We start from the raw sequence: 24,800 nt of genomic DNA, 5'->3' as shown, positions 1-24,800 counted from the left end.
GATTCAGGCTCATTAATTTCATTAATCCTCCAATGCTAATGGAGCCATTAGAGACCTAAAATCTCACACCACTAGCCTCCCAGTGGCAGGGATGTTTAAATATTCCGCCAACCCAAGTCGGGGCAGAACTGTCTGGTGAAGAGGGAGAGACAGGAAACGGGGTGGGGGAAGGGTGAGAGGCTCACCAGCCTGACTTTTTTCCCTTGTGGGGAGTTTCCATTTGTTCCTATTTGGAGTCCCCTTTCCTCAAGTCTGCCTGCTCAGGGCCGGAGCTTTAGATCATCCTGGACCCAGGGCAAGCCACCGCAGCAGCATCCTGTCACCAGGGAGGCCCTCAGAGAAGCATCGCCTGAGGCCCTCCCACACAGAGTCAGCATCTGTGGCCCTGGAGGTGCTGGGAGACCCCACACGGAGCCCGGGGAGCGAGCAGGGCGCCACCTGTCTGCCTCAGCCTAGCCTGCTGCCCCCTGACTGGCCTGTCTGTGCCTGACACAGACCCCAACGCCCACGCCAGCCCCACCCGCTCCATCTTCAACCCTCTGTGACCGGAGGTCGGGCTCCCTGGGCTCCCTGTTCGGGGACAGCAAACACAGCCTTACTGCCCGTCACGTGCACCCACACAAGCTGGGGCTCAGCGCCGCCTCAGAGGGGGCTTCTCAGCTTCTAGCACCCCCAAAGGGGTCACATCTCCTCCCCATCACACTGCCCACCATCTCTTTCGACTTCCTGAACCTTGTCCAAGTTCCCCGTTAGAACAAGCTTCAGGAGGACAGAGCCTGCACGGTCCAGAAGGGCGCTGGGCCAGCGCGGGGGCAGCACGGGCTACTGGACACCACACAGGGTGGTGTTTGGCAGCTTCCAGAAGGATCAGAAAGGCCCAACGGAGCCCTTATCAGCAGCTGCCAGGAAAAAGCCTTTGACATGATGCCCATCAAAGAGCTCACCAGGAAACGCCTGATTCCTATCAGCTAATAAAATGAAGCTGTGCTAACCAGCAGCTCTTCTCCACTGAGGATGGTCAGCCCCTGGAACTTTCTGGAAAGGAAGTTCGGGCTCCACACGCAGCAGTGGCCGAACACCCCTGACACTGCGCAGGCTGGGGGCTTAGGGCAAGTCAGTCCTGCTCTGCCCACGGGATTTGGGCTTTAGCTGTGGAGCGGAGACCAGCCGCCAAGAGAAGGCAGTCAGTGGCTCAGCTCAAAGGCCGGGTTCATTGGCTGCAGGTGCAGCGTGCACAGCTCTACCTGCCCTCCCCCAACCCCCACTGGCTGCGTGGCCCTCAGCAGCGAGGATGCTCACGGCCCAGGTCTAAAGGCTTACACCAGGATTTTCCCTTCTCCCCCATGAGCTGAGAGGGACAAAAAACAAAAACACAGGAGTAATTTTGAAGACAGGCAGTTCTGCAGAAGCAATGCCTAGGGCTCTGCCTGGAAAAATGAAATTCAGCTCCTACCTGCTCCCAGAGACCACCCTCCCCTACCCCGCCTGGCTCGTGAAACAGCCCCCAAAGGCTTACCAGCTCCACAAGGAAAGCGGGGGCCACGCCCCCTGCCTTGTGGAAGGCCCACGGAAAGTTGAGCAGGCCAGCGCCCAGCGCAGACTTCAGGAGGATGAAGACGGCGCCCAGCGAGGACAGGCCAGGGCCGGCGGCCGTGGGGACCGGCTTTTCTGAAAGGCCTCCGTCTCCCGGGGTCTGCCCCTCCATGGCTGGAAGCAAAGTGGGGAGGGGGGTCGTCTCGGTACCTCCTTCCCGGTTCTGGCACCCTTCTCCAGCTGGGAGGGGTCTTTCCTCCACTGAGCCAGGGCATCCGTTGCAACCACCCCGGCCTTGTATGCTTTCCGAGCCTCTGATCTCCTTTCCAAAGCATTACATACCCACCTGCCCTGTAACTCCTGGTCCTCATGCCTTCCCCTCAACAAATGTTTCCCCCCAACTTTTACCACTGTTCATGGGCACTTCTGCCCTCCCACTCGACTCAAGGCCACCGGGGCCACCCCCTCCCTTCTCTTCCAACCCCCAAACTCCTTCTCCCTCTATCATTCTTTTCACCCATCCCCCTGCCTCCAGCATCCGGTCCTTACCACCAAGTCCAGTCTTCACGGAGACCAGCAGTCCTGGGCCATTGGAGATGGGATTCAGGCTCACTCCAGAGGACCCGCAGGGGTGGGCAAATGAGTCAGGAATCGTGGGAGGCCCTAGAGAGCACGGGTGGGGGTCACAACCCCGAACCTAGGAGGAAGGGAGAAAGAGGTCAGGCCATCCGCCCCAAGAACTCGTAGCTTCTGAGGCTGCTGGTCTGAGCCGGGGAGGAGGGGAGGCTTAAGAAGCGCCGGGGCGGGGCTTTCCCTGAGTCCCAGGTCAGGGGAGCTGGCTGATCTCACCCAGCGACCTGGGCCGGGGGCCCAAGGCCTCCTCCCAGGACACCTCTCCAGACCCCCTTCTGTCCCCTGCTAGGGGCACCGTGCCTGGCTGCCTAGCTACAGAAAAGGGGTCTGTCTGTCCTCCTCCCGGGGGGTTGGAGATTCATGTAGGCAAAGGCCCAGGAGTTTCACCGGGTGGCTCCCCAGACTAATGAGCCCTCGAATCACCTGGAGGTGGGTTAAGAGGCCAGCGCCGACCTGCTCACCCTGGGTGGAGCTGAGATCCCACACTGCTCACCAGCTCTGGGGAGCCGCGTGCTGGGGGTCCCTGGACCACATTTTGAGTAGAGGCCGCCTCTCCGACCTGATACAGTCAGCTTAGATACAGGCAGAATACTGGAAACGGTTCAATTCTGGAAAACACAGGCCCGTGAGGGTCAGATCTTGAATTCAGAAGTGAACTTGTCTATTCCTGGCACCCAGACTCAAATCCCCTCGACTGTGGGGTCCCTCTGTGCTGCTGCTGACTCGGGGGTCCGGAGGCCCTTCCTGAGAACTGCTGCTTTAAGTTAAACGTCTTCAGCCCCTCCCTCAGTCCCAGTGTCTGCGGAGACCAGCACCAAAGGCGTGTCTCGCGTGGGCTCGAGCCCACGACGGCGCCCCCTCGCTGCAGCAGCTTCGCTTGGTCTGCTGAGTGGTGGGTGAGTCCGCAGGTGCCAGGGGACGGGAGCCAGAGCCGGCCGGCATCTGGGTCGTAGAGCCGCGGCCCCCACGTGTGCAGTCTCACCAGGACCCAGGCCTTGCAAGGCATGCTGGATGGCTCCCAGAGTCCTCTCACCCAACCCTGAGGGCTGTCACCATGGTCTGTATGGAGCTGGGCTCCCCTGAGGTGGGGCAAGTGGCTCGAAACGTGACCGCTGACCAGTGCCAGAGCTGGGAATCAGCCCCGAGTGTCCCCTCAAAGCCAACAGTGTCACATGGCCACCCCCTCCCATCCCTGTCTGGATTCCAAAGGTGCCCGAATGGAAATGGATGAGTAAGGGCGGGGATGAATGGGTGAGTGGGTGGCAGGACATGGTGGGGGGAGGGGGCGAGGCTGGGGTGCCCAGTCCGTCCGGAAATCACATGGCTCAGCCCCTCCCCCAACCCACCCCAGGCAGTGAATATCAAGGGCCCTCACAGCGGCCTGGCTTTGTACTCTTTAATCTGGGCTCAGGGCTCCGGGGCACCTCCCTGTCCTGCCTGGGTCCCTCATTAGCTGCCCATTAACGTGCATGACTTAGAAATTGGCCACTGGGCTGTGAAATTCCACTCAATGGGGAAAGCCTCTTAATTCTGAGGAGCTTTGATATGCCCTCTGCTGAATCCCAGGGCTGTGTGACCTTTCCCGGGGAGGAGAGGCACCCCTGGGCCCGTCTGTGTGGGCAGGCGGCTCTGGTGGCACATGGGGCTCAGCCCAGAACCCCCGCACACGACCCATCGCCCCCCCAGGGGAGCACCTGGCCAGGGACGTGCCCGGGTCCCTCCTTCCTGTCTCCACCGGTACTGGTCACCCGGCAGGTTGCGAACTTCAGGCAGAAAGTGACTTCAGCTCATTTCCACGAACTTTTGTGCTCATACCCTTCAGAATGTTCTGGAAGACAGATGGGCAGGTCTCAGGAATCTGAGGGCCTGAGCCTGTGATCCACACCTCACAGGGGTCACCTGCAGAGTGGTGGGAACAGCCCCGCCTATCCTGAGAACAGGGACACAGGAGAGGTCAGAGGGCAGAGAGACAAGGCTGACAGAAGCAGAGGTGGATTGGTGCACACTGGAGGTGAGGAGGGGGCGGCCGGTCAGGGGATGCAGGTGCTTCGAGAAGCTGGGACAGGCCAGGAAGCCAATTCTGCCCTGGAGCCCTCCTAGGGAACCAACCGCATTTTAGCTCCATGAAGCTGATTTGGACTTACAACCTCCAGGACTGCAGGGAATAAACGTGCTGTTGTTGAGTCAGTGCTTCCTGGTAACTTGTGACAGCAGCAGCAGGAAACAGATACACCCAGCACCATGAGTTCTGATGGTTGGCATCTCTCAGGGCTGGAGGCCCATGGTCCACCCCCCACCCCGGCTCTGGGCCTTTTCTAAGTAGCAGGTCAGAGATGGGGGGCTTCCAGGCGACACTCGGCCCAGAGCATGGGCCTTGTTGTCCCCTCCCCCTATGAAAGGGATGGACCCCTGAGTTATGATCCGGAGTCCCGCTCTGGCTAAAGGAAAACTGTGCCTTGGCATTTGAAAGTGAGAAAGTATCTTCAAACAGCCTTAACACTGACCTTCCTCCACCCACTGCATCCACAGGAAGAGTCCCAGGTGTTGGCAGCCAGACCGGAGGCTGAGTCACAGGACAGTGGGCAGGTGCCCAGCCCTCAGTTCAGTTCAGTCGCTCAGTCATGTCCGACTCTTTGCGACCCCATGGACTGCAGCACACCAGGCCTCCCTGTCCATCACCAACTCCCAGAGCTTGCTGAAACTCATGTCCATCAAGTCGGTGATGCTATCCAACCATCTCATCCTCTGTCGTCTCCTTCTCCTCCTGCCTTCAATCTTTTCCAGCATCAGGATCTTTTCCAATGAGTCAGTTCTTCGCATCAGGTGGCCAAAGTATTGCCGTTTCAGTGTCAGCATCAGTCCTTCCAAAGGATATTCAGGACTGGTTTCTTTTAGGATTGACTGGGTTGATCTCCCTGCAGTCCAAGGGACTCTCAAGAGTCTTCTCCAACACCACAGTTCAAAAGCATCAATTCTTTGGTGCTCAGCTTTCTTTATAGTCCAGCTTTCACATCCATACATGACTGCTGGAAAAACATTAGCTTTGACTAGACAGACCTTTGTTGGCAAAGTAATGTCTCTGCATTTTAATATGCTGTCTAGGTTGGTCATAGCTTTTCTTCCAAGGAATAAGCGTCTTTTAATTTCATGAGTCCAGTCACCATCTGCAGTGATTTGGAGCCCAAAAATATAGTCTATCACTGTTTCCATTGTTTCTGCATCTATTTGCCATGAAGTGATGGGACCAGATGCCATGATCTTAGTTTGCTTAATGTTGAGTTTTAAGCCAACTTTTTCACTCTCCTCTTTCACTTTTATCAAGAGGCTCTTTAGTTCTTCTTCGCTTTCTACCATAAGGGTGGTGTCATCTGTGTATCTGAGGTTATTGATATTTCTTCCGGCAATCTTGATTCCAGCTTGTGCTTCATCCAGCCTGGCATTTTGCATGATTGCACTCTGCATATAAGTTAAATAAGCAGGGTGACAATATATAGCCTTGATGTACTCCTTTACCTATTTGGAACCAGTCTGTTGTTCCATGTCCAGTTCTAACTGTTGCTTCTTGACCTGCATACAGATTTCTCAGGAGGGAGGTCAGGTAGTCTGGTATTCATCTCTTGAAGAATTTTTCAGGGTTTTTTGTGATCCACACAGTTAAAGGCTTTGGCGTAGTCAATAAAGCAGAAGTAGATGGCTTTCTGGAACTCTCGTTTTTTTGATGATCCAACAGATGTTGGTAATTTGATCTCTGGTTCCTCTGCCCTTTCTAAATCTAGCTTGAACATTTGGAAGTTCACAGTTCACATACTGTTGAAGTCTGGCTTGGAGAATTTTGAACATTGTTAGCGTGTGAGATGAGTACAATTGTACAGTAGTTTGAACATTCTTTGGCATTGCCTTTCTTTTGGATTGGAATGAAAACTGACCTTTTCCAGTCCTTTGGCCACTGCTGGGTTTTCCAAATTTGCTGGCATATTGAGTGCAGCACTTTCACAGCATCATCTTTTAGGATTTGAAATAGCTCAACTGGAATTCCATCACCTCTACTAGCTTTGTTCATAGTGATGCTTTCTAAGGCCCACTTGACTTTACATTCCAGGATGTCTGGCTCCAGGTGAGTGATCACACCATCGTGGTCGGACATGGACACGTCTGTGTCCCTGTTTACCTTAGGGATCCTTTAAAGCAGATTTCTAGGCTCTTCTCAAGGAGCATATGATTCAGTAAGTCTAGAGCAAGGCCCAGGGATCTCTGCCTGCACTGCCCTCATGTTACCAGCAAATTAAACCAACATTCTATTATAGTAACGTCCTCTTAATGGCACCACCCATCAGGAAAAAAAAATCGAGTTTTTTCCTCTGGAAACTTCTACTTACTTTACATGTGACAGTCCTTAACTCACTTCATCTTGGAGCCAGTAAACGTAAGTAGCACCCCCAGTATTACCAGCAAGTAGGTAGCTTTCCCACCATCAGAAGCAATCTGGCACTGGGGGCTCAGAGCTCAGGCCCAGGCCAGAAATGGGTTGGAAGGCTGGCCCCCCTCAGCTGAGAAATGGTGGTTGGGGTATCACAGGATGACTGAGACCGCCCCCCACCCCAGACTCCTAATGCACGCAAAACATCCCCAAGGCTAGGCCAGCGGTGCGCTCAGCAGAGGCAGCACCATTGCTCCAGGTGGGCTCACTGAGCACAGGCTTGTGCTGGTGGGAGGTCCTCAGGGTCCTTGTGCCTGGGCACCAGAGGCTAGGTGTGTGCAGGGAAGACCCCAGACCCGTGTGCCAATACAGGGAAGGGCTGAGGGTGGGAAGACCAAGCAGCAGGACTAAGGAAATCCTGCCCACCCCACTTCTGGCCCCTCTCCACACAGTCAGGATACTGCCTGGCTAGGGGAGCATGGTTAGGGCCCAGCCCTGGCTGGGGCCAACCTCCATGCTCAGCCCCTGGGAAACCCCAGGGTCCTCGAGGACTCCCAGGCCTATCTATAGTGGTGCGGGGCAGCTGCTCCTGCTTTTGGTTTTTAAAAGACACGGAGCCATTCCCTAGAACAATGCGAGTCCACTCCAGGCAGACACAGGGACTCTTCGAAGCAGTGAGTAGGCCTCAGGTACGTGTGTCACCAGGAAGAGACCCACCGTCAGCCAGGGGACAGAACTGAGCGCTGCCTGTGTCAGGCCCAGGGCTGGATGACATCAGACAAGGCCCACTGGCAGGAAGTGGCTGGTCTGAGTCTACAGCCAGGGCCCTGGCACGTTCCTCCCAGGTGGACCTGGTATCCCACAACCCCCAACAGGTCTCCCCCTGGGACAGTGTGGCACACAGCAGATGCCATCGAGTGGTCCTACAGAGACTCTCTCCCCTATCTGTGCATGCTCGCCCTGCCAAAGCCCTCTCTTCAGCTCCAGCTCCAGGCTCCTTTGCCAGTAACATCCACATTCTTGGGGGCGGGGGGAACGGGGGGAGTGGGAGAGCTCTGCAGAGCCCTCAGCAATGCCTCTAAGTCCTCAAAGCAATGGCAGCCACGGAAAGCAGTTCAAAGCTGCCAGGTTACCGCTGTGACCTGCCAAGGGTGACACGTGGCAGGGAGAGTTGGGCGTTGGCGGCTCCTCCCTCATCCCTCATCCGGGGTCCCTCTCTCCCCAGGACCTCACCTGCGCCCTGACCCCACACAGCCTCTGCCTTTTCCTGTCAGTCTGTCCTCACCTGTTATCTGAAAGCTGATGTCTGGGTCAGCTGAAGGACAGAAAACAGACTATACAGGCAGGGGATAAAAATTAACAGGCTGCCCTGGATGAGGCAATGGTTTCTTAGAAATGGACCCTGACAGATAAAATGAACTTCATCAAAATGAAAAACTCAGGCCCATAAGGATACCATTAGGAAAGTAAAAAGATAATAGAATGAGAGACACTATTTTCAAGTCATGTATCTCATAAGGGACTTTCATCTGAAATACAGAAAAATGGCCAATGAACACATGAAAAGATGCTCAACAACACTAATCTTTAGGGAAATGCAAATCAAACCACAATGAGACATCAGTTCACACCCCCTGGGGCGCAACTGTCAAAAAGATGGGTAATAGCACGTGTTGGAGAGAACGTGAAGCTGTGACCCTCATACACTGCTGGCAGGAACTACTGATCAAACAGTGAAGCTTTGGAAAGACAGCTTGGTGGTTCCTCAAAAAAATGAAGCATAAAGCTACAGGATTTTACTCCTAGGTGTCATCCCAACAGAAATAAAAATGTATGTCCCCACCAAAAATGGTACCCACATGCTCAAAGCAAGACTATTCACAACGGATAAAACGTGGAAGCAGCTCAGAGATCCATCAAGTGAGGATAAACGAACTAACACCCGTCCACATGACAGTGTTACCAAGGTCTAGAAAGGAGTGAAGTACTGAGACAGCTATGAGACAGACAAACCACTAAAACACGCTCTGTGGAAGCAGCTAGTCCCCAAAAAACATGCTCTGTGAAAGCAGCTAGTCCCCAAAGGCCAGGTAGTACACGACGCTGTTTACATGCAATGTTCAGAACAGGCGAATTCATAGAAACAGCACATCAGTGCTGGCCTGGGGCAGTGGGGGAGGGGATAGAGGCTGACTTGCTACTGTGTACGAGGTTTCTTTTGGAGGTGATGAAAATGTTCTGGAATTACAACAATGATGGTGCACAAACTTGTGAATATACTAAAACCCACAGAACTGTACACTTTAAAAAGAGAATTTTGTAGTAGTGAATTGTATCTCAAAAAAAATTCAATAGGCTGATTCAGAACCCATTCCAGGTTGTCATCAGGAGAAAGGGACAGGTGGGAAAGGGACCACATACACATTGCTTTTTAGCTTCATGCACGCACGTGTGTGTGTTCAGTCATGTCCGACTCTTTGCGACCCCATGGACTGTAGCCCGCCAGGCCCCTCTGTGTGTGGGACTTCCCGGGCAAGAAGATTGGAGTGGGTTGCCATTCCCTCCCTCCAAGGGATCTTTCCAACCCAGGGATCAAACCCATGTCTCCTCCACTGGCAGGCGGATGCTTTACCACTGAGCCACATGGGAAGCCTCTTAGCTTCATACAGGTAATGCATATTTATTGAAAATTTTCTTCACCGACAATGGTGAAATCAAGACCCAAATTACAAAACATGATGGCAGTTGATACTTATAAAAATAAAGCGAAGGGCTATGTCTCACAGATTTGTGCAAGTTTCTTTCAAATCTCAGTCTGTCCTTTCATCAAAAAGGAGATTGCAGCATCTGTGTTAGTCCTCATGATGAAATAGTAAAAAACTGCATTCCATTGACAAAAAAAATAGCTTTGCTTCCAAACAGCACAAGTCTATAAAGTGACTTTTCCCCAACAATAAATATAGAAAATAGCCTTTATGGAGCACGTCTAGCTTGGTCAGAGCCGCCTCCTCCCTGACAGCCTTTAGACGTCGTCTCAGTCTTTGGTGCATGGGCGGCCGGCGAGGTCTGACTCCAGGCTGCCCTTCATGGCCCTCCAGTGGCCCCAGCCCCACGAGGCACAGGCTCTCAGCTCCTACAGACGCCCAGCTGAAGGCTTGAGCCCTTTTGAGCCAGGGCCCCTCAGACCCCACGGCTCCACCTGCCCCATGGCTGCCCACGAAGGTGCGCCCCGGCTCTCACGGCTGGCTGGGTGGACGTCACACCGAGGGAGCCTTTGGTGGGTGAACCTGCTGCACGAGCTGTGGGCGTTTCACCCTGGGCTTCCTCCGCTTCGGCCTGCTCTTGGCCTTGTTGATCTGCACCACGAAGAAGGCCAAGACCACCATGGCTCCCAGGAAGGCAAAAACGGGAATGGTCTGGCCCACCTCCTGGTTGTAGCGGCCGGGCATGATCCCTGCAGGACAGTGGGAAGATGGTCAGTTTGACGGCTGTAACCAGCAGGGCTTGTAGTGACCCGGAGAAAGGAGGAGAGAAAAGTGCAGGCCGGCAGAGAGGTGAGGACGGCTGGCCTCTCCACTGGGAAGGCCTCCCACAGGTGAGACTTGTGGTGAGCAACTGAGCGTGGCCGCTGGTGGACCCGGGGGTTCGTGCTGTCGTCAGCTCTGTACCTGGACAACGCCAGGTTTCCAGAACACAGGGCTGGACCACATGGGACAGGGTAACCCCTTCCTGATCCCTGGAGTTTTTCTGGCCAATTCCTAGAACCAGGAGAAATGCCCCCAGAGAGCGAGCACAGGGATTTCCAGAGCGGAAGAGGGGCCCACACTCTGCCAGAATGACTTGATCCCATCGTCCCAGATAAAGGACCACCTGCCCCCGACAGTCTAGTCAGGCCAAAGCCGTATCAGGATTGGGGGCTGGGGAGGGACATCTGATATCACTTGGGGGAAGGGACACCCCCCTTGGCATCCCAGGTTAGGGAAGTCCCATCCCAGGTGGGCTGGGGCAGAGAATTGGTGATGTCTGGGTTGAGGGTTGAGGGCCAGGCTATGACAGATGAACACGATAAAATAAATTCAGATTTGAAAATTCAGACAGGATTTTCTAAGAGGCCACAATGTGTTGATCCTTTAGGTCTGCTCTGGCCTTGTGATTTGTGCCAGGAAGAAAGCCTGGACCACCACTGCTCCCAAGAAGGCAAAGACAGGAACAGCCTGGCCCACCTCCTGGGCGAGAGGGAGAGGCTCGTTTGAATAAACCATAGGATGACTCAGCCCCACAATAAAGCACCTAGAACTGACCTCCAGGAATGTCCCAGGCTCCACTCTCTCCAGGAGACAAGGGCCTCACTTGAGGACGATTCGATCGGAAATTGGGCAATACCACTTTGTCCAGATCAATGGAGAGCAACTTCTGGTGTTTCCAAAGGTTACTTTAGGAAAAGAAATTCAAACAAAATAAAAATAAGCAACTGTACTGGCCCAGGCAACTGAGCCAATTCCTAAGAAACAGAAAGTGATTTTAACAGAAATGTGAACGGATGTCCCATCTACATCTATCTAAACACAACTGTGGACAACTAGAGGGGCACTTCCAGGCCCCCAAACAAGGACATCAGATCAAGACCTTACGCATGAGATGCAGTTCTAGAGGGTCTACAACACCACCAACACGAGCCCGTCTTGGCTTCAACCAGGAACACGACCCAGCAGAAAATGAGGAAACTACACATGACCTCTGAAGGAGCTGGTGGACACCAGCAGTGGACACAGCCTGGATGGAAGGACCAGTCTCCACCACGAGACAGCAGAGCCGTGGGCATCTACTCTGATGGACACAAAGCTCTGTGGCAAAGGGGGCAGACCTGGCGCTAGGGGCCAGCTGTCACCTTGGTCCTCAAGGACACCACTCTCAGGAGGGAGAACGAGGCAGACACAGAAGTAACCCAGCAGTGGACAGAAACAAGGGAATAAAGGAGTAAGCATGGGCCTTGCCTGAGGGTTCAGGATGATGAAGGGAACACATGTGCTTCGCAAAATGCAGTGGACTCATTTCGACTGCATCATTACTCTCAGTACTAACTCTGAGATCGGAAGCACGCGTAACTGAGGAAGAGAGGCTGGTACATGGCCAAGAGCAGCGTGGGAAGACACAGAGATGAGAGCAAAGAGTGCAGACGGAAAATCTGAAGACCATTCTGGCTAAAACAAGGGAAGAGAATAAAATATGCTTGTAATTATGAATTCCCCATTCTGCTTCTCTTTCATGTGGACCCTGCTGGCCCATCTCTTACTTTGGCCAAGTGAGAGCAGAAAGCCGAGTTCTAGCAGCAGTCAAGAGGCAGGTCAGTGGACAGTCGGGTGATGTCGGCTCCGTAAAGAGGCTTTCTGATAAGCTGCTATCGGGCACATCCAGCTGGGTAACTGCTTGGACTATAACCTGCTCTATTTTATATGATTTCACTTTGCCTTTCAGTTTAATCAGTCTGGAAATTAAACTGACGATGCTAAGTTATGGAATCGATGCATTTAAGCTTTATAACCTTGCAGGTGAATATACATGGGGCTGTCTTTCAATTCTCACAGCGCTCTCCTGTTCTGGAATTTAATTACCCCACAGTGACCCTTTCTCACTGAGCAGTTGGGGTGACAAAGCTCCACAATCAGTTGAGAATTCCACAATGTCCCGATGGGAGGACAGGTTAGCCTCGCGTGGGTCTCCTTGTAGGTCTGACCTCCTACAGCCGCTCGTAGTATGGACGCCCGACGCACGGGAACGACACCAGGAACTGCATCCTGGTTTCAAGGACGGAGTGAACACCTGCCCTCAGCACTGGGCCGACAGACCCCGACCTTTCCAGGGCTGACGGGGGCTGCCTGACATTGTTTCGCATCTCCTCGGAGATTCAGAATCTAGACCCAGATCTAGGTCGCTGAGGACTGAGAACAATTTCCACTAAGAAGTGAGATAAAGGTGGAGCCTGGTGGGTGTTTTAAGAAGAAGGAATTTCAGAGAGCGACAGTGAAAATCAAACTCTAGGGGCTGCACAGCAGCAGCACCCTGATGGACCAGGCTGGTACATGACGGGCTGTCTGATGGACACACAGATAAGATACAGGACACTGTCTCCTGTTCTCAGAGCCCTGAGCAGTACCATGGAGAAGAAGTGGGTTTCAGGAACCTTTGCCGACAGCGACTGTCCACTGAGTGTGAACTGCTGACAACAGCTGGAATTAAAGTCTGGTTTGAATGTTCAGATAATGATAGGTTATAAATAAATGAGATATAAAAATGGAATCTTATCAGAAAAATTTTAAATGATGGCATGTTAACTGGAATGGAAAAGTACTCAGTAATTAAAGTTTCAGGAAGAAACTGCTGACGAGGAGACAACATGATGAATCTCCAATGCGGTTTCCTATCAAGCATGTTCTAAAGATGACATGGTCAGTGAGAGGTGCACTCAGGGCTTCTGCTCATGATGACAGTCAAGGACAGGAAGCTTCTGGGTCTTCTGCAGGCATCTCCCTCCTCGTGGTTCACCGTGTAGATGGCAGTCCCCATGCCTTGCCACACATAACCCAACACTGTACATGCTGAGACCCAAGCAAAGTGGGCAGCTGGTATGGGAGAGAAGGCAGGAGTCCCCTGGAGGGGAACTGGCCACGTGTGTGGGGTGTGCTGCCCATGAGGGAGACAGTGGCTGGCAGCACTGCTCAGAGGAAGAGGAGCCGTGGGGGCAGCGGGGGGTCTCCCACAGCCACGCCGAGAACATGGGGCCCTACGTCACTGTACTAGGACCTCAATCCTCCCCCCAGGGCAAGATATTGTCCTGCTAGGGCCAGAGATGTCAAAGAGAGAAACGGGAGAGGAGTGATCTAGAGAAAACAGGAACCAGTGGACTGAGTTAGCTCCTCTGCCTGAACAGAGAAACAGCACAGGTTGCTCAATTTTGGCTTCTAAAAGGAACTGACCAAATGAAGAGCTCAAGATTGACAGCCAGATGGAGAAGCAGGCAGATCACAGTGTCTGGGCCTGTCACAGTCTGAGGTCACTTTACCAGGGACAACACCCAGCATGGGGTGAGGGCACAAACGTGACTCCAGGTCAACCTGGTGGGACACAGGAAGACCCCATCTGTATTCCAGGACCAACAACGCACACAGGCACGCTCAACTTCCAAACCTCCAGCTTAAGGAGTCAGAGCGACCCTTCCAGGGACACATGACTGTCAGATCACAGCTTTTCAAGCAAAAACCAAGCAAACCTCACCAGAAGGCTAATTACCAGAGCTCTTTTTATGCACAATACCACCAGGGTGCATGATTCTAAAGGTCAATACGGGGGCTCACTAATTTAAAAACCATCACAAATGACAAGCTAGATTTGATTATTCGATAATGATGTCAGTAAAATTCCATTCTCTCTTATTAGAAAAGAAGCAATGAATCATAAACCCAGCAGAAGAAGTGGAAAAGCACAGGAGACACCAACCTGGGAGCCGTCTCGTTTAAAGGCTGTGGCTTGGCCCACGACAGGTGCGGACAGGCCGGCAGTGCCCGGGGCTCAGGGCCTCCCAGCCGGGCTTCCAGGACCTTGGAGTAGCGATGCAGGTGGTTCCCTGGGCAGCACCCACCAACAACAGGCCATCATTGTTAAGAGGAGGCAGGGGAAAAAGAGACTTCATCAGTTGTTGCTTCCTCTAAAGTGGCCACATTGCATGTACAGCAGCAGCTGGACCCCCTCATGTCTGTAATCACACATACGTGCCTACACTCTAGGAGTCTAACCTGTAGATACGCTTCATGGAAACAGCATCTCTTCAAGTATTTAATGCTCAGACCAAAAAGAAAATCTCCCATTTTCAAAATTCCAAATGCCTTTTGTTTCTCAGATCCGTGCTGCCTGTTATCGTAGCCACTGCCCACACATGGCTACTGAGCAACTGAGTGCCACATGTTTAAATAATAATATTCTGGGGACTGGGGCTGTACAGTTTTATCACAAGGAACTTCCCATTTCTTTTTACTCCTTAAATGCGACCAGTGGGAAGGTCAGAACTACACCAGCTCACACCATGCGTCCATAGACAGCCTGGGAGGAGGGGCTCAGGCTGTGAGGGCTTGCAGACCAGGCTCCACTGAGTGGCCACCCGCCAGGGGACCTGGGCCCATCTCTTCCATGGACTTGGAAGAAGTATCTGTTTTCCAGGTTCTAAGGGGACTCAGAGAGTAGTCCCTATGAATCCACCCCAGCCCAGTGCCTGGTACCTAGTGAGTGCACAGACTTGCTGACCACTTCTCCCCAGAGCCCAGAAGCCACATCATCTCAAGTGAGCCTGCACCCCTGAACTCCCACCCCCGGCGGCCGCTCACCTTCCATCCTCTCCGGGGCTGCCAAGCCTGCTCCGCTGGGGGGGCGCTGCCGAGCCCCCGAGTGGCTGAGGCTGGGGGGCGTCACCCCGTACGACGTGAACTGCAGGAGTGCATCCAGGAGCCAGAAGCAGTCTGTAGGGTCAGCAACACACTGCTTAGGAAGTAGACTATTTTAAAGCAACCTCTATAGGAAAGCTAAAGTGAGCCCCAAACAAGGGGGGAATGGGGCGGGAAAAGATGAGGTCCCAGCACGGCCATCCTGTGAGACATCATGACCTCACAGTCATCGGCTGCCCACGGGGCCTCCTTTCAAGGCCCCAGGCTCAGCCAGGCTGGCCCACAGGCTCGGGGCTGCACGAGCTGCCCGGGCACCCCTCGGCTCTGGGTCCTTCATGACAAGGATGGATGGTGTTCCTACAGCGACAGCAGGACCACATGACAGCATGGAAAGAAGCGCTGCTTGAGAACGGGGGGCCTGGTGAGAGAAGAGGAGAATGAGGAGCTGAGCCAGGCCAGTGCCCGCAGGCTGTCCTTGAGGAGGGAAGAGTCTAGATCTCAGGTGAGGGCCGAGCCAGGACCACCACGTGCGTCCGGAGAGGTGGGCTCAAGGTCAGTGCAAGTACAGTCTAGTGGTTTGGGCTGCCCTCAGTCAGTGGCCCCAACCAGAGAGTAGGAAGAGTTATCTTGAGGACATCACCGAGAGTCCTGTGTGGGGCTGTGCTCAACAACCCCGTCGTGGGGCCACATGGATGGACTTTCCTCTCAGGAGACTGAGGAGCTGCACTGGCTAAATCTGGATCACTGCCCCCACCAGCTTATCCCCACAGCTGCCACGTGTCCCCCAAAAGCGCACGGACAGGAAGAGGCTCACAGAGAGGAGAGGGGATGGCAGGAAGTGCCTGTTCCCCAACAGAGCCCGAGTCAAATGCTCACAGCCCTGAAAGCTCCTCCAGGTGGCCACAGGGAGTGTGGGACAGGACAGGCCCCCAACCACTGACAGGGCCAATAAATACGCTTCCCAAGACCTCAGGTCTGCAACGACAGTCTCGACAGAAATAAAACATTAATCTTCTTTCAACTATAACCTTCACTTCTCATTTTTATTTAAAAAACAAATCATATTCTAACGCTTTACGTGAAATGCTAGGAATGCAGTCACTTAACCTCATCACAGAGAGGGGATAGGAAGAGAGATGGGGGAGAGGTGCACCCCAGGCAGGAGGCCAGCTCACGCTCAAGCCACCTCGCCCCCTCACGAAGCCTGGTCACCACCTGCCCATGAGGACACGCCTCCCCTCGCCCCCCTGCCCCCGAAGACTAGATTCTGGCCCTGGTATTGTCGTCGTCTCCCCAGCAGAGACAGAACACTCGCACCCATCCACCCCTCCTTTACAAAGCAAGAGAAAGACAAGTCTGTGTCCAAGCTCATCCTTCAAATGTGAAGGACTCATCAAGAGACGCTGGAAAAGAGGGGTGCTAAGGACTAGGTGCCCCCTCTCTGCTGCCCCCTCACGCCCAACAATGATATCACACACCCCTCACAACAGCCGAAACTCCCAGGTCTGGCATGAGGGCCAAGTGCTGGGCCCGCAGGAAAGGAGTGGTCAGATGCAAGAGGGCGCCTGCAGAGTAGTGCCAGGGACACAGATGCCAGAGAGGGAGCCGGGGAGAGCAGAGACAGGTAAACGGGCCTCCCACCCACACGTGATGGGTCTGCCACCCACCAGCCTCTGGAAGGCCACGAAGTTTTGTTTTGCTTATTAAACATGTCACCCTGCTTATTTAACTTATATGCAGAGTACATCATGAGAAACGCTGGGCCGGAAGAAGCACAAGCTGGAATCAAGATTGCTGGGAGAAATATCAATAACCTCAGATATGCAGATGACACCACACTTATGGAAGAAAGTGAAGAAGAACTAAAGAGCCTCTTGATGAAAGTGAAAGAGGAGAGTGAAAAAGTTGGCTTAAAGCTCAATGTTCAGAAAACTAAGATCATGGCATCTGGTCCCATCACTTCATGGAAAATAGATGGAGAAACAGTGGAAACAGTGTCAGACTTTATTTTGGGGGGCTCCAAGATCACTGCTGATGGTGATTGCAGCCATGAAATTAAAAGACGCTTACTCCTTGGAAGGAAGGTTATGACCAACGTAGATAGCATATTTAAAAGCAGAGACATTACTTTGCCAACAAAGGTCCGTCTAGTCAAGGCTATGGTTTTTCCAGTGGTCGTGTATGGATGTGAGAGTTGGACGATGAAGAAAGCTGAACGCCGAAGAACTGATGCTTTTGAACTGTGGTGTTGGAGAAGACTCTTGAGAGTCCCTTGGACTGCAAGGAGATCCAACCAGCCCATCCTAAAGGAGATCAGTCCTGGGTGTTCACTGGAAGGACTGATGTTGAAGCTGAAACTCCAATACTTTGGCCACCTCATGCGAAGAGTTGACTCATTGGAAAAGACCCTAATGCTGGGAAGGATTGGGGGCAGGAGGAGAAGGGGGTGACAGAGGATGAGATGGTTGGATGGCATCACTAACTCGATGGACATGGGTTTGGATAAACTCTGGGAGTTGGTGATGGACAGGGAGGCCTGGCGTGCTGCGATTCATGGGGTTGCAAAGAGTCGGACAAGACTGAGCAACTGAACTGAACTGAGCCCAAGATACCTATCAAAGCATTCCGAGCAGCCTCTACCTATTCACCAGCACCTCATGGGGGCCCGCTCGGGGACCAGGGCAGAAAGTGTGGAACGTCACGGCCACCGAGCCCACCCGCTCGGCCGCACCACCGCTCACCCTTCTGCCGGTGACTGTCGTCCAAGCAGTTGGAGTCTCCGTACAGCACGACACGGCCGCCGCCCTCAGCCGGGAGCTGGTACAGCCCCAAAATGGGAACGTTTTCAACCACCACCGTTTCCTGCTTCAAGACCTCCAGTCCTGAAACAACACAACAAAATAGGAGTGAGAACTTCCGCCAGGGAATGAAGGACTTCCCAGCTGCCCCTTAATTTGACGTTTAGTCCACATGACAAAAGAGGAAAAAAAAAATCACACCAAGATTTAACATGCAGTCACAACAGTGCAAACTTTTAGGATAAGAAAACAATGTATAAAGTGCCACTAATTTGGGTTGTAGCGAAATTCGCATATGTGTGTATGTATATTCCCATAATCCTCCTTTTCCATTTTCACTTAAAATGGTGATACATGGTATTCACAGCCCTAAAGGGATCACTTCTCTCTTTTCATCCCCCAAGCACAAATTTTTGTCCCTTCTTATTATGCTTATAGGCTATGTCTTCAGACTACACACACACAAGGGGCAGTGCCCCCTCAACACACAGGTACCTATGCACACAGTTAAACACACTGATGCCCAGGCTTCATGTTTACTAACAAAAGCTACAACAATGACACTAATCTTTAGAACACATGCCCATGTATTTCTGTTTTAAGGTATCTGTTACAGAGTCTCACAAACACAGTACAAATGCTTCAACAGCAGAGCCTTCTCGCCTCTGCCCAAACCGACAACAATTCACAACATCAACTGGATCAAGACGACGCTGTATAGACACCACGGCAGCTGCTGCCAGTGACACAAGCTCATAAGCAGAGTCTCGGCCCCCGAAGCAAACGCAGCCACGTGCTGAGATGACACACACCTGCATCTAGCGTCTACTGCGCTGGTGACTCTACAACATGTGGCTACAGGAACGGAGCGCTTCCTGTTCTCTGCATATAAGCCCCCAGGAACCCCACGGAAGGGAAAACAGGATTTTCTTTGTCAGAGGGAAAGACAGGGCAGTGAAACAGACGAAGCAGAGAAAGTGCGCACAGCACTGCAGCTTGGCCTCGTGGTTTGACAGAGCTTTGTCTCTGACAATAGGGTCCTTTTTGATCCAGCATAACCCAGATTTTTAAATTCCTATTTTGTACCCGCAAGATTATTCAAGCAACTTAAAGCCTATTTGGAAATAAAAAGCCCTTTAAAAAGGATTCCAAGGTAATTAATCTTCATTTTCAGACTAGCAGAACATCAAAGTAAAGCATGCTCCCTTAACCTACTTCCTCTCCCCCCAAAATGAAGAGCTACCAGACGGCAAGAGGCTGACAAGAAGTCCATGGCCTTCACCTGGGGGTGGAGGGGGTGTCCAGAAGCAACACAGCCTGGTGAACAATGGAGCTCAGAAAGAATCACTAAGCCACAGTACATTGTGCCAGGGGACTGGGAAGACAGGATCATACATGTGCTTAAAAGTCAAAATATAATTTATGAACACAGAACTACTCATTGACTGACTTTTCCTTGACTGGACGGAAGGAGCCCCTTCCAGACAACACAGAAGTAAATTTCACCTGGCAAACGCGAACACATGAGTGAGAAATCCTGACTTCTCATCATTCTCTATTAATGAAACTGTCCCTGACTTCAACTACAGAAAATGACAAACATCACAATGAAGGGGGCCTGCCATTCTGAAACACGACAGAAACATCAACCTGTACAAGGAGATGGACCCAGTCTGCAAGTGTCCATCATGCGATCATGCAATAACCTCGCAGTTGAGAGACGCACAGTGCGGACCCCGGCTCCAGAGTGCGGGGCTGCAGGATGACCATCCTGGGCAGGACAGGGGGCGGTAGCCGCCTTTAGCAAGGGCAGAGGCAGCCAGGCTCCCCAGCTCCCCCTGCACCCTGCCTGCTCTGTGCGCCAAGCACGGTCACAGCACTGACGCTGGGGACACAGCGTGGTTGACCTTCCAGGGTTAGAAAAGTAGAACTGAAAGCAAAGACCTTTCCTCCCTTCTAATTCTTCACAGAATTTTAGGAGATGACTTTGTATTACAATATTCTTGATCTTCACATAGTTAAGACATTCAAAATAGTCAACATTTCTCTAAAATTTTAGTCATCTGGCAGTCACAGAGTAGAACGATTCATAAATAGTAACAAAAATTTCAAGCAACTTTGAAGGTAGTTTAAAAAAACACAAAAAACCCTTACCAATACCCTCTTCTCCTATAGGAAAGTCAACTTACTTTGCAGTGCTCACTACCCACGTATTCTAATTATCAACAAGAAATGGCTGAACCTTCCGAGTTACCTCCAGAACCATCACACAGACGTCTTACCTGAAGTACCATACAAACACTGTGATGAATTTTTTAAAAATCCAAACTGCTAATGAGAATGGATTTCTTTTCTGGTGATAAAAATGTTCTGGGACTAGGTGGTGGTGATGACTGCACAACTTGTGAACATACAAAAAATCACTGAATTTGTAGACTTTAAAAGAGCAAATGTTATGGTAGGTGCAAGCATGCATGCTAAGTCATTTTAGTCGTGTCCAGCTCTTTGCAACTCTATGGACTGTAACCCGCCAGGCTCCTCTGTCCATGGTGTTCTCCAGGCAAGAAAACTAGAGTGGGTTGCCATGCCCTCCTCCATGTGGTAGGTGAATTACATGTAATAAAACTGTGATTAAAAATTAAAAAGAAAGAAAAAGAGAAACCAAAAAGCATATGAACAGCATGTTCCGTACCTTGGTCCTTAAATGTCTGTGTTATCACGATGCCATCTTCTGGAAATTTGGCAATGCTGCACCCCGACGCGTAATACACTAGAATAAACAGCCGTTCACAGTTAGAACCTGGAAACACTGAAGGCATTCAGCAGCAGCTGCTCATTTACCTGGATGCACACTTTAGACATTATGTATTTACTAAAACCATTCCTAATCTTAAGAGAGGAGCTACTATTATTGCCTGGTCACACAAACTACAAGTAATAATCTCAAAATTCAAGCTAAATTATGCTATTAATCTAAGGTTTCTGGGCAGATTAAAGAAACTGGAGCTGTCAGACTCAGGACAACCTAAGTCAGGAAGAGCAGTTAATGACAATAATGCTCAAGACGCTCTTTCAGCAACTAGTCACCAGAACAAAAGGGGACGGTGGGATACTTAAGTGAGATATGCAAAGTTATTTCATAAATAGAATTTCATGAATAATCAGGGACCTGGGGAGTGTTCCTTAACTGTGAATATACAGGACACAAAGAACCAAAATTAGGAATGCTGGCAGGAAGTATTTCATCTTAAAAATCTGGACAAAGACTAGAGGGAGCACCCAGAATTACAGGTGTCTTTGTGAAAACACTGCACAGTTCTCTCCACAGGTCTTGCATATTTAGGTGACAGTACATTATTTTCTCTCTCTCTGAAACTCAAGACTTCAAAGATGCATGGCATCTGCTAGCCCACCTCTGGGAACAATGACCCCTACTAAAAGCAAACACAAAACCTTACTGTCATGGTTCGCCAAGGTAAAGTCCCCCTCGTACAGGCCATCGCTGAACGCCATGTTCCAGACTGACAGCAGCTCGTTCAGGGCAGGGACATTGGCTCCTCCGGTGTCCGGCATCCACCACTGCCTGTGACAGGGACAGGGCCTTCGTGAGGCACTTGAGGCATCCCACAAACCTGTCATATTTTGTGAGAAAATCGATTTCTCCCACCAGAGGCCACTCCATCCACACTAGGCTTCACCTAAAACTAACTGTCCGGGTTTGAGTAACAGCACAATGTAAATGTAAATGCTCCAACCAGTGTATGGAATAAACCGAAGCCCAATTTATTTCATGAAATGTACCACATTTAACATAAACACACTGCATATACAGCCTAGACCTTGAGAGGGTCAGTGAAGGAAGAAGGAAAGTTATGAAGTTCAAGTCACAGATTCTGAAGAAAGAACATGTATCATAAGGATGAGACATTCATAATACCCTGGAAATTTGTCATCCATAGCCAATCTACTGCAAGGTTTCTTTAAATAACAGTCCTTTTAGTGCATTTAAACATACACAGTAAAGGAGAGATGGAGGAACAGAAAAGAATAAACAGAAATTTAAGGCTCCAGTGTCTTAAGATCAACAAAAACTATGAACCCTTTCAACTAGTACTTGGTTCAATGAGCAGCTGACTTTCAAGAACATCTCTGCCAAAGGAGAGCTTGCCCTAACCAGGAGTCTGAACCTGCCTGATGGCCAGAAAGGTCATCACTCTAGGGTCTCTGCTGGGTGGGATTTAATTCCTATAAAGTCAAATTTCTTATCCAAATACCAACTCATGTCAGTACCTCGTGTTTTCATCGTAGAACTTGACTTTCCTCATCACGGATGTGTTGTACCAGTCACTGAAGACAATGAGTGAGAGGCCATTGTCCACATCCCTCCGCAGCTTGGCCACCTCCTCCGGGAAGTACTCTTCCTCACTGTCCACCATGAGCAACGTTCCTAAGGGACAGGGGTGAGAACGGCCATCTCACCATTTTAGACGTGGTTTTACCCTGGCCTCAGTATCTCCAGTTACTGGCTTCTAATATTTTGTCCTGTGCCCCTACTCCACTTCAGAAGGGGGTGAAAAAGAAAGGACCAGGGTCCAAGCACATGGACACTGGCCAGCTGTGGCCTGTTTGTGACCTACGTAAGGATATTTCACTTACTCAGAGAGAAGCAAAATTCTGTGCTAGAGTTTGATTAAAAAAAAAAATTTACAACTTATTGACCAGAAACATATTAATATGTATTTTGTGACTTGAACATTACTGACCAGAATATTTCAATTTTCACTTACATAACAAATCATAGGCCACAGCCGTTACTTTCTGCAAAAATTACCCAGTCAATAATGTTGATGCTAATATAACGAAAGTGTACCAACATCCTTGTCCCCAGTGATTCTGAGAGTTTCGCATTTCAGCTGAATGTCAGGAGCACAGACCCTAGCCTGCCGCTACCCGTCCCCAGCCAAGTGGGGCAGTCTGCCAGCACCTCGCATCACTCACCGTACTGATTAGCATCAAAACACGTGAAGGGGGAGCCGAGGACTTCGACGAAGTAGCCCATGCTCCTCAGGTGCTGGTACATGTCCCTGAAGTTGGTGTGGATGTGGTCACCATTCCTGAAACACAGGAAGACCAGCACTAACCCTCCCAGTCCTTCCACAGATTGAAGGCCACATGGCCGCAGGGTTCACTTCCAAAGGAGCAGCTTCACTGCCCAGAAAGCTGGGGGCCAGTCCACTGGCATGAAAGCCAGCCTTTCAGACCAGCTCACCCTGGGCTGCATATAAAGTAGTGATAACAGGAAATCACCCACATAGCACACACATGAAGGAGAGAAAACGACGAGAAGACAAAGCCAAAGAAATGTAAAGTGCACTGAAGCATCACTTTAGTGGTGGCACAGATGTTAAAGGCCAGCAAGCAGCCACCTGTGCTGCACAAAATCAGCATGGGCACACAGAGATGCTGGCAGTGAACACCTTACATGCCTGCCACGGGTCACCTTCCCTCCCACCCCAGCCTGGCCAGGGAAGGACAGGGTGGGGGTGATGGGCTCACCAGTCCAGAGGGTCGTTCTTCATCCTCAGGTTGTCCCGGGGGAAGTAGCCAGGCGGGTAGCGCAGGTTGTGGTATTGGTCCCAGAGGACACGCTTGCTCCGGGGAGGAGCAGGTATGATCTTCACCTTGATCGGCAGCTTCACTGTGGACGTCTGCTCTGCACCACTGTTTGACTGAAGGAAGAAAAGAATTCTGAAACACCCGTTGGGCTCAGAAGAAACATTTTATGCCAGAAATGTGGCACAAAACAGCCCACTTGTGCCTCTTCACCATGCAGGTCGTGCCCGCAGTCGCTCGCCAAGCCAGGACCCACATGGCCTGTGTCTCATACCCGAGTGCCTGGCGCTCAGCCCATGCCCACCTTCCCACCAGCCCCCCAGGCACACGTACGTCCACCTCTGCCGGGGAAGCCACGGTGACCATGACGTGCCCCTGCGCGATGCCTTCCCAGGAGGCAGCCTTCTTGGTGACAGAGATGGAAATGGCCAGGTAGCCAGACCAGGGCCACAGCACTGAGGAGTAAGAGAAAGCGACCTCGATGTTGTCTCCATGCTGCGGTAAGTAGGGCTGCCACTCAGGCTGCAGGAGGAAGAGGCAGAGGCCCGGGTGAGAAGCTCCGTTCCCAACTCACCCACGTCGGTGCCTGAGAAACACTCCACTGCACAGGCGAAGTGAAATGTACACAGACACTGAGCAGCCTGTAACCAAGGCCACCCGGGCAGGGGCTGGACCATCATCCACTAGAAAAGCCTAGAAACACTATTTTTGACAAACTCCAGTTTTAAAGAAAAATTTTCTCCCCTCCAAGCTTTAAAAAAGGGAGGGGTGGGGACACACATGGTTTGACAAAGAACTTGTTTCTGACAGAGAAGAGAACATAGAAGAAAATGCTCAAATGTGGGATTAGATCTCAGCTGTGTGCTTAAAGAACCATACTACTTAAAAGGAATAAAATAATAAAAAGACATGGATGTAAATTGTGACCAATCAGATTCCAAAGCCAGTGACTCAGTGGGCAGGGGGCCCAGGAGCCACAAAGAGAGCTGGCCACGCTGTGAAGGAGACCACCCACCAGGCTCTCCAGGCTTGAGGAAGAAGGGAAGCCTGAAAAGGGAGACAGACAGCAGCTCTCACAATGAACCCATATTTCAAGCTAACTCCTTCACAAGCCAGAGAACAGTAATATACTCCCCAGGAGAGTAAGCATATTAAAAAAAAAAAACTGTGAAAAAGAAGAAAAACATTCATTGGGATACAGCATCACAGACAACGAGAAAGGATAGGGATTTTGAGTAAGTTCTTTTGAGACTGCTGGTTAACAACTGAGAAAAAAATGAACTCTCATCCATCTCTTATAATGCACATCAGATTGACTCAACACAGATGAAAACATTAAATATTTAACAAGCATAAAAGAAAAGTGAGTCAAAA

At 51.3% G+C, this 24,800-nt stretch overlaps 2 protein-coding genes across 11 annotated transcripts in view; both read right to left on the bottom strand.

Annotated features, from left to right (window-relative positions):
• Nucleotides 1–4,033, bottom strand: part of SLC38A8 (solute carrier family 38 member 8) — a 35,429-nt gene extending 31,396 nt beyond the window's left edge. Inside the window, exons 1-4 of the mRNA XM_081514108.1 lie at nucleotides 3,861–4,033; nucleotides 2,660–2,774; nucleotides 2,083–2,230; nucleotides 1,517–1,707 (exon numbers count right to left, since the gene is read on the bottom strand). Of these exons, the coding sequence (XP_081370234.1) occupies nucleotides 1,517–1,705 (189 nt within the window). The 5' untranslated portion in view covers nucleotides 1,706–1,707; nucleotides 2,083–2,230; nucleotides 2,660–2,774; nucleotides 3,861–4,033. The remainder of the gene's footprint in view (nucleotides 1–1,516; nucleotides 1,708–2,082; nucleotides 2,231–2,659; nucleotides 2,775–3,860) is intronic.
• Nucleotides 4,034–9,238: 5,205 nt separating this feature from the next.
• The window catches only part of MBTPS1 (membrane bound transcription factor peptidase, site 1), a 45,314-nt gene continuing 29,752 nt past the window's right edge, over nucleotides 9,239–24,800 (bottom strand). For 8 of the 10 annotated variants that reach the window (XM_081514012.1, XM_081514009.1, XM_081514014.1 and 5 more), the window contains 11 exons: nucleotides 23,760–23,948; nucleotides 23,370–23,542; nucleotides 22,812–22,927; nucleotides 22,104–22,260; nucleotides 21,272–21,396; nucleotides 20,506–20,583; nucleotides 17,757–17,897; nucleotides 14,959–15,090; nucleotides 14,078–14,204; nucleotides 10,885–11,015; nucleotides 9,239–10,037 (listed from right to left, as the gene is read on the bottom strand). In XM_081514012.1, the coding sequence (XP_081370138.1) occupies nucleotides 9,841–10,037; nucleotides 10,885–11,015; nucleotides 14,078–14,204; nucleotides 14,959–15,090; nucleotides 17,757–17,897; nucleotides 20,506–20,583; nucleotides 21,272–21,396; nucleotides 22,104–22,260; nucleotides 22,812–22,927; nucleotides 23,370–23,542; nucleotides 23,760–23,948 (1,566 nt within the window). In that variant the 3' untranslated portion in view covers nucleotides 9,239–9,840. The remainder of the gene's footprint in view (nucleotides 10,038–10,884; nucleotides 11,016–14,077; nucleotides 14,205–14,958; nucleotides 15,091–17,756; nucleotides 17,898–20,505; nucleotides 20,584–21,271; nucleotides 21,397–22,103; nucleotides 22,261–22,811; nucleotides 22,928–23,369; nucleotides 23,543–23,759; nucleotides 23,949–24,800) is intronic. The other 2 variants (XM_081514015.1, XM_081514016.1) reach the window with 1 other exon arrangement.

The sequence above is a fragment of the Giraffa tippelskirchi genome, chromosome 7, assembly GCF_054371585.1.
Source record: "Giraffa tippelskirchi isolate mGirTip1 chromosome 7, T2T-mGirTip1v1.2.pri, whole genome shotgun sequence".
Taxonomy (NCBI): Eukaryota; Metazoa; Chordata; class Mammalia; order Artiodactyla; family Giraffidae; genus Giraffa; species Giraffa tippelskirchi.
This window is presented reverse-complemented; position numbering and strand designations above follow the sequence as displayed.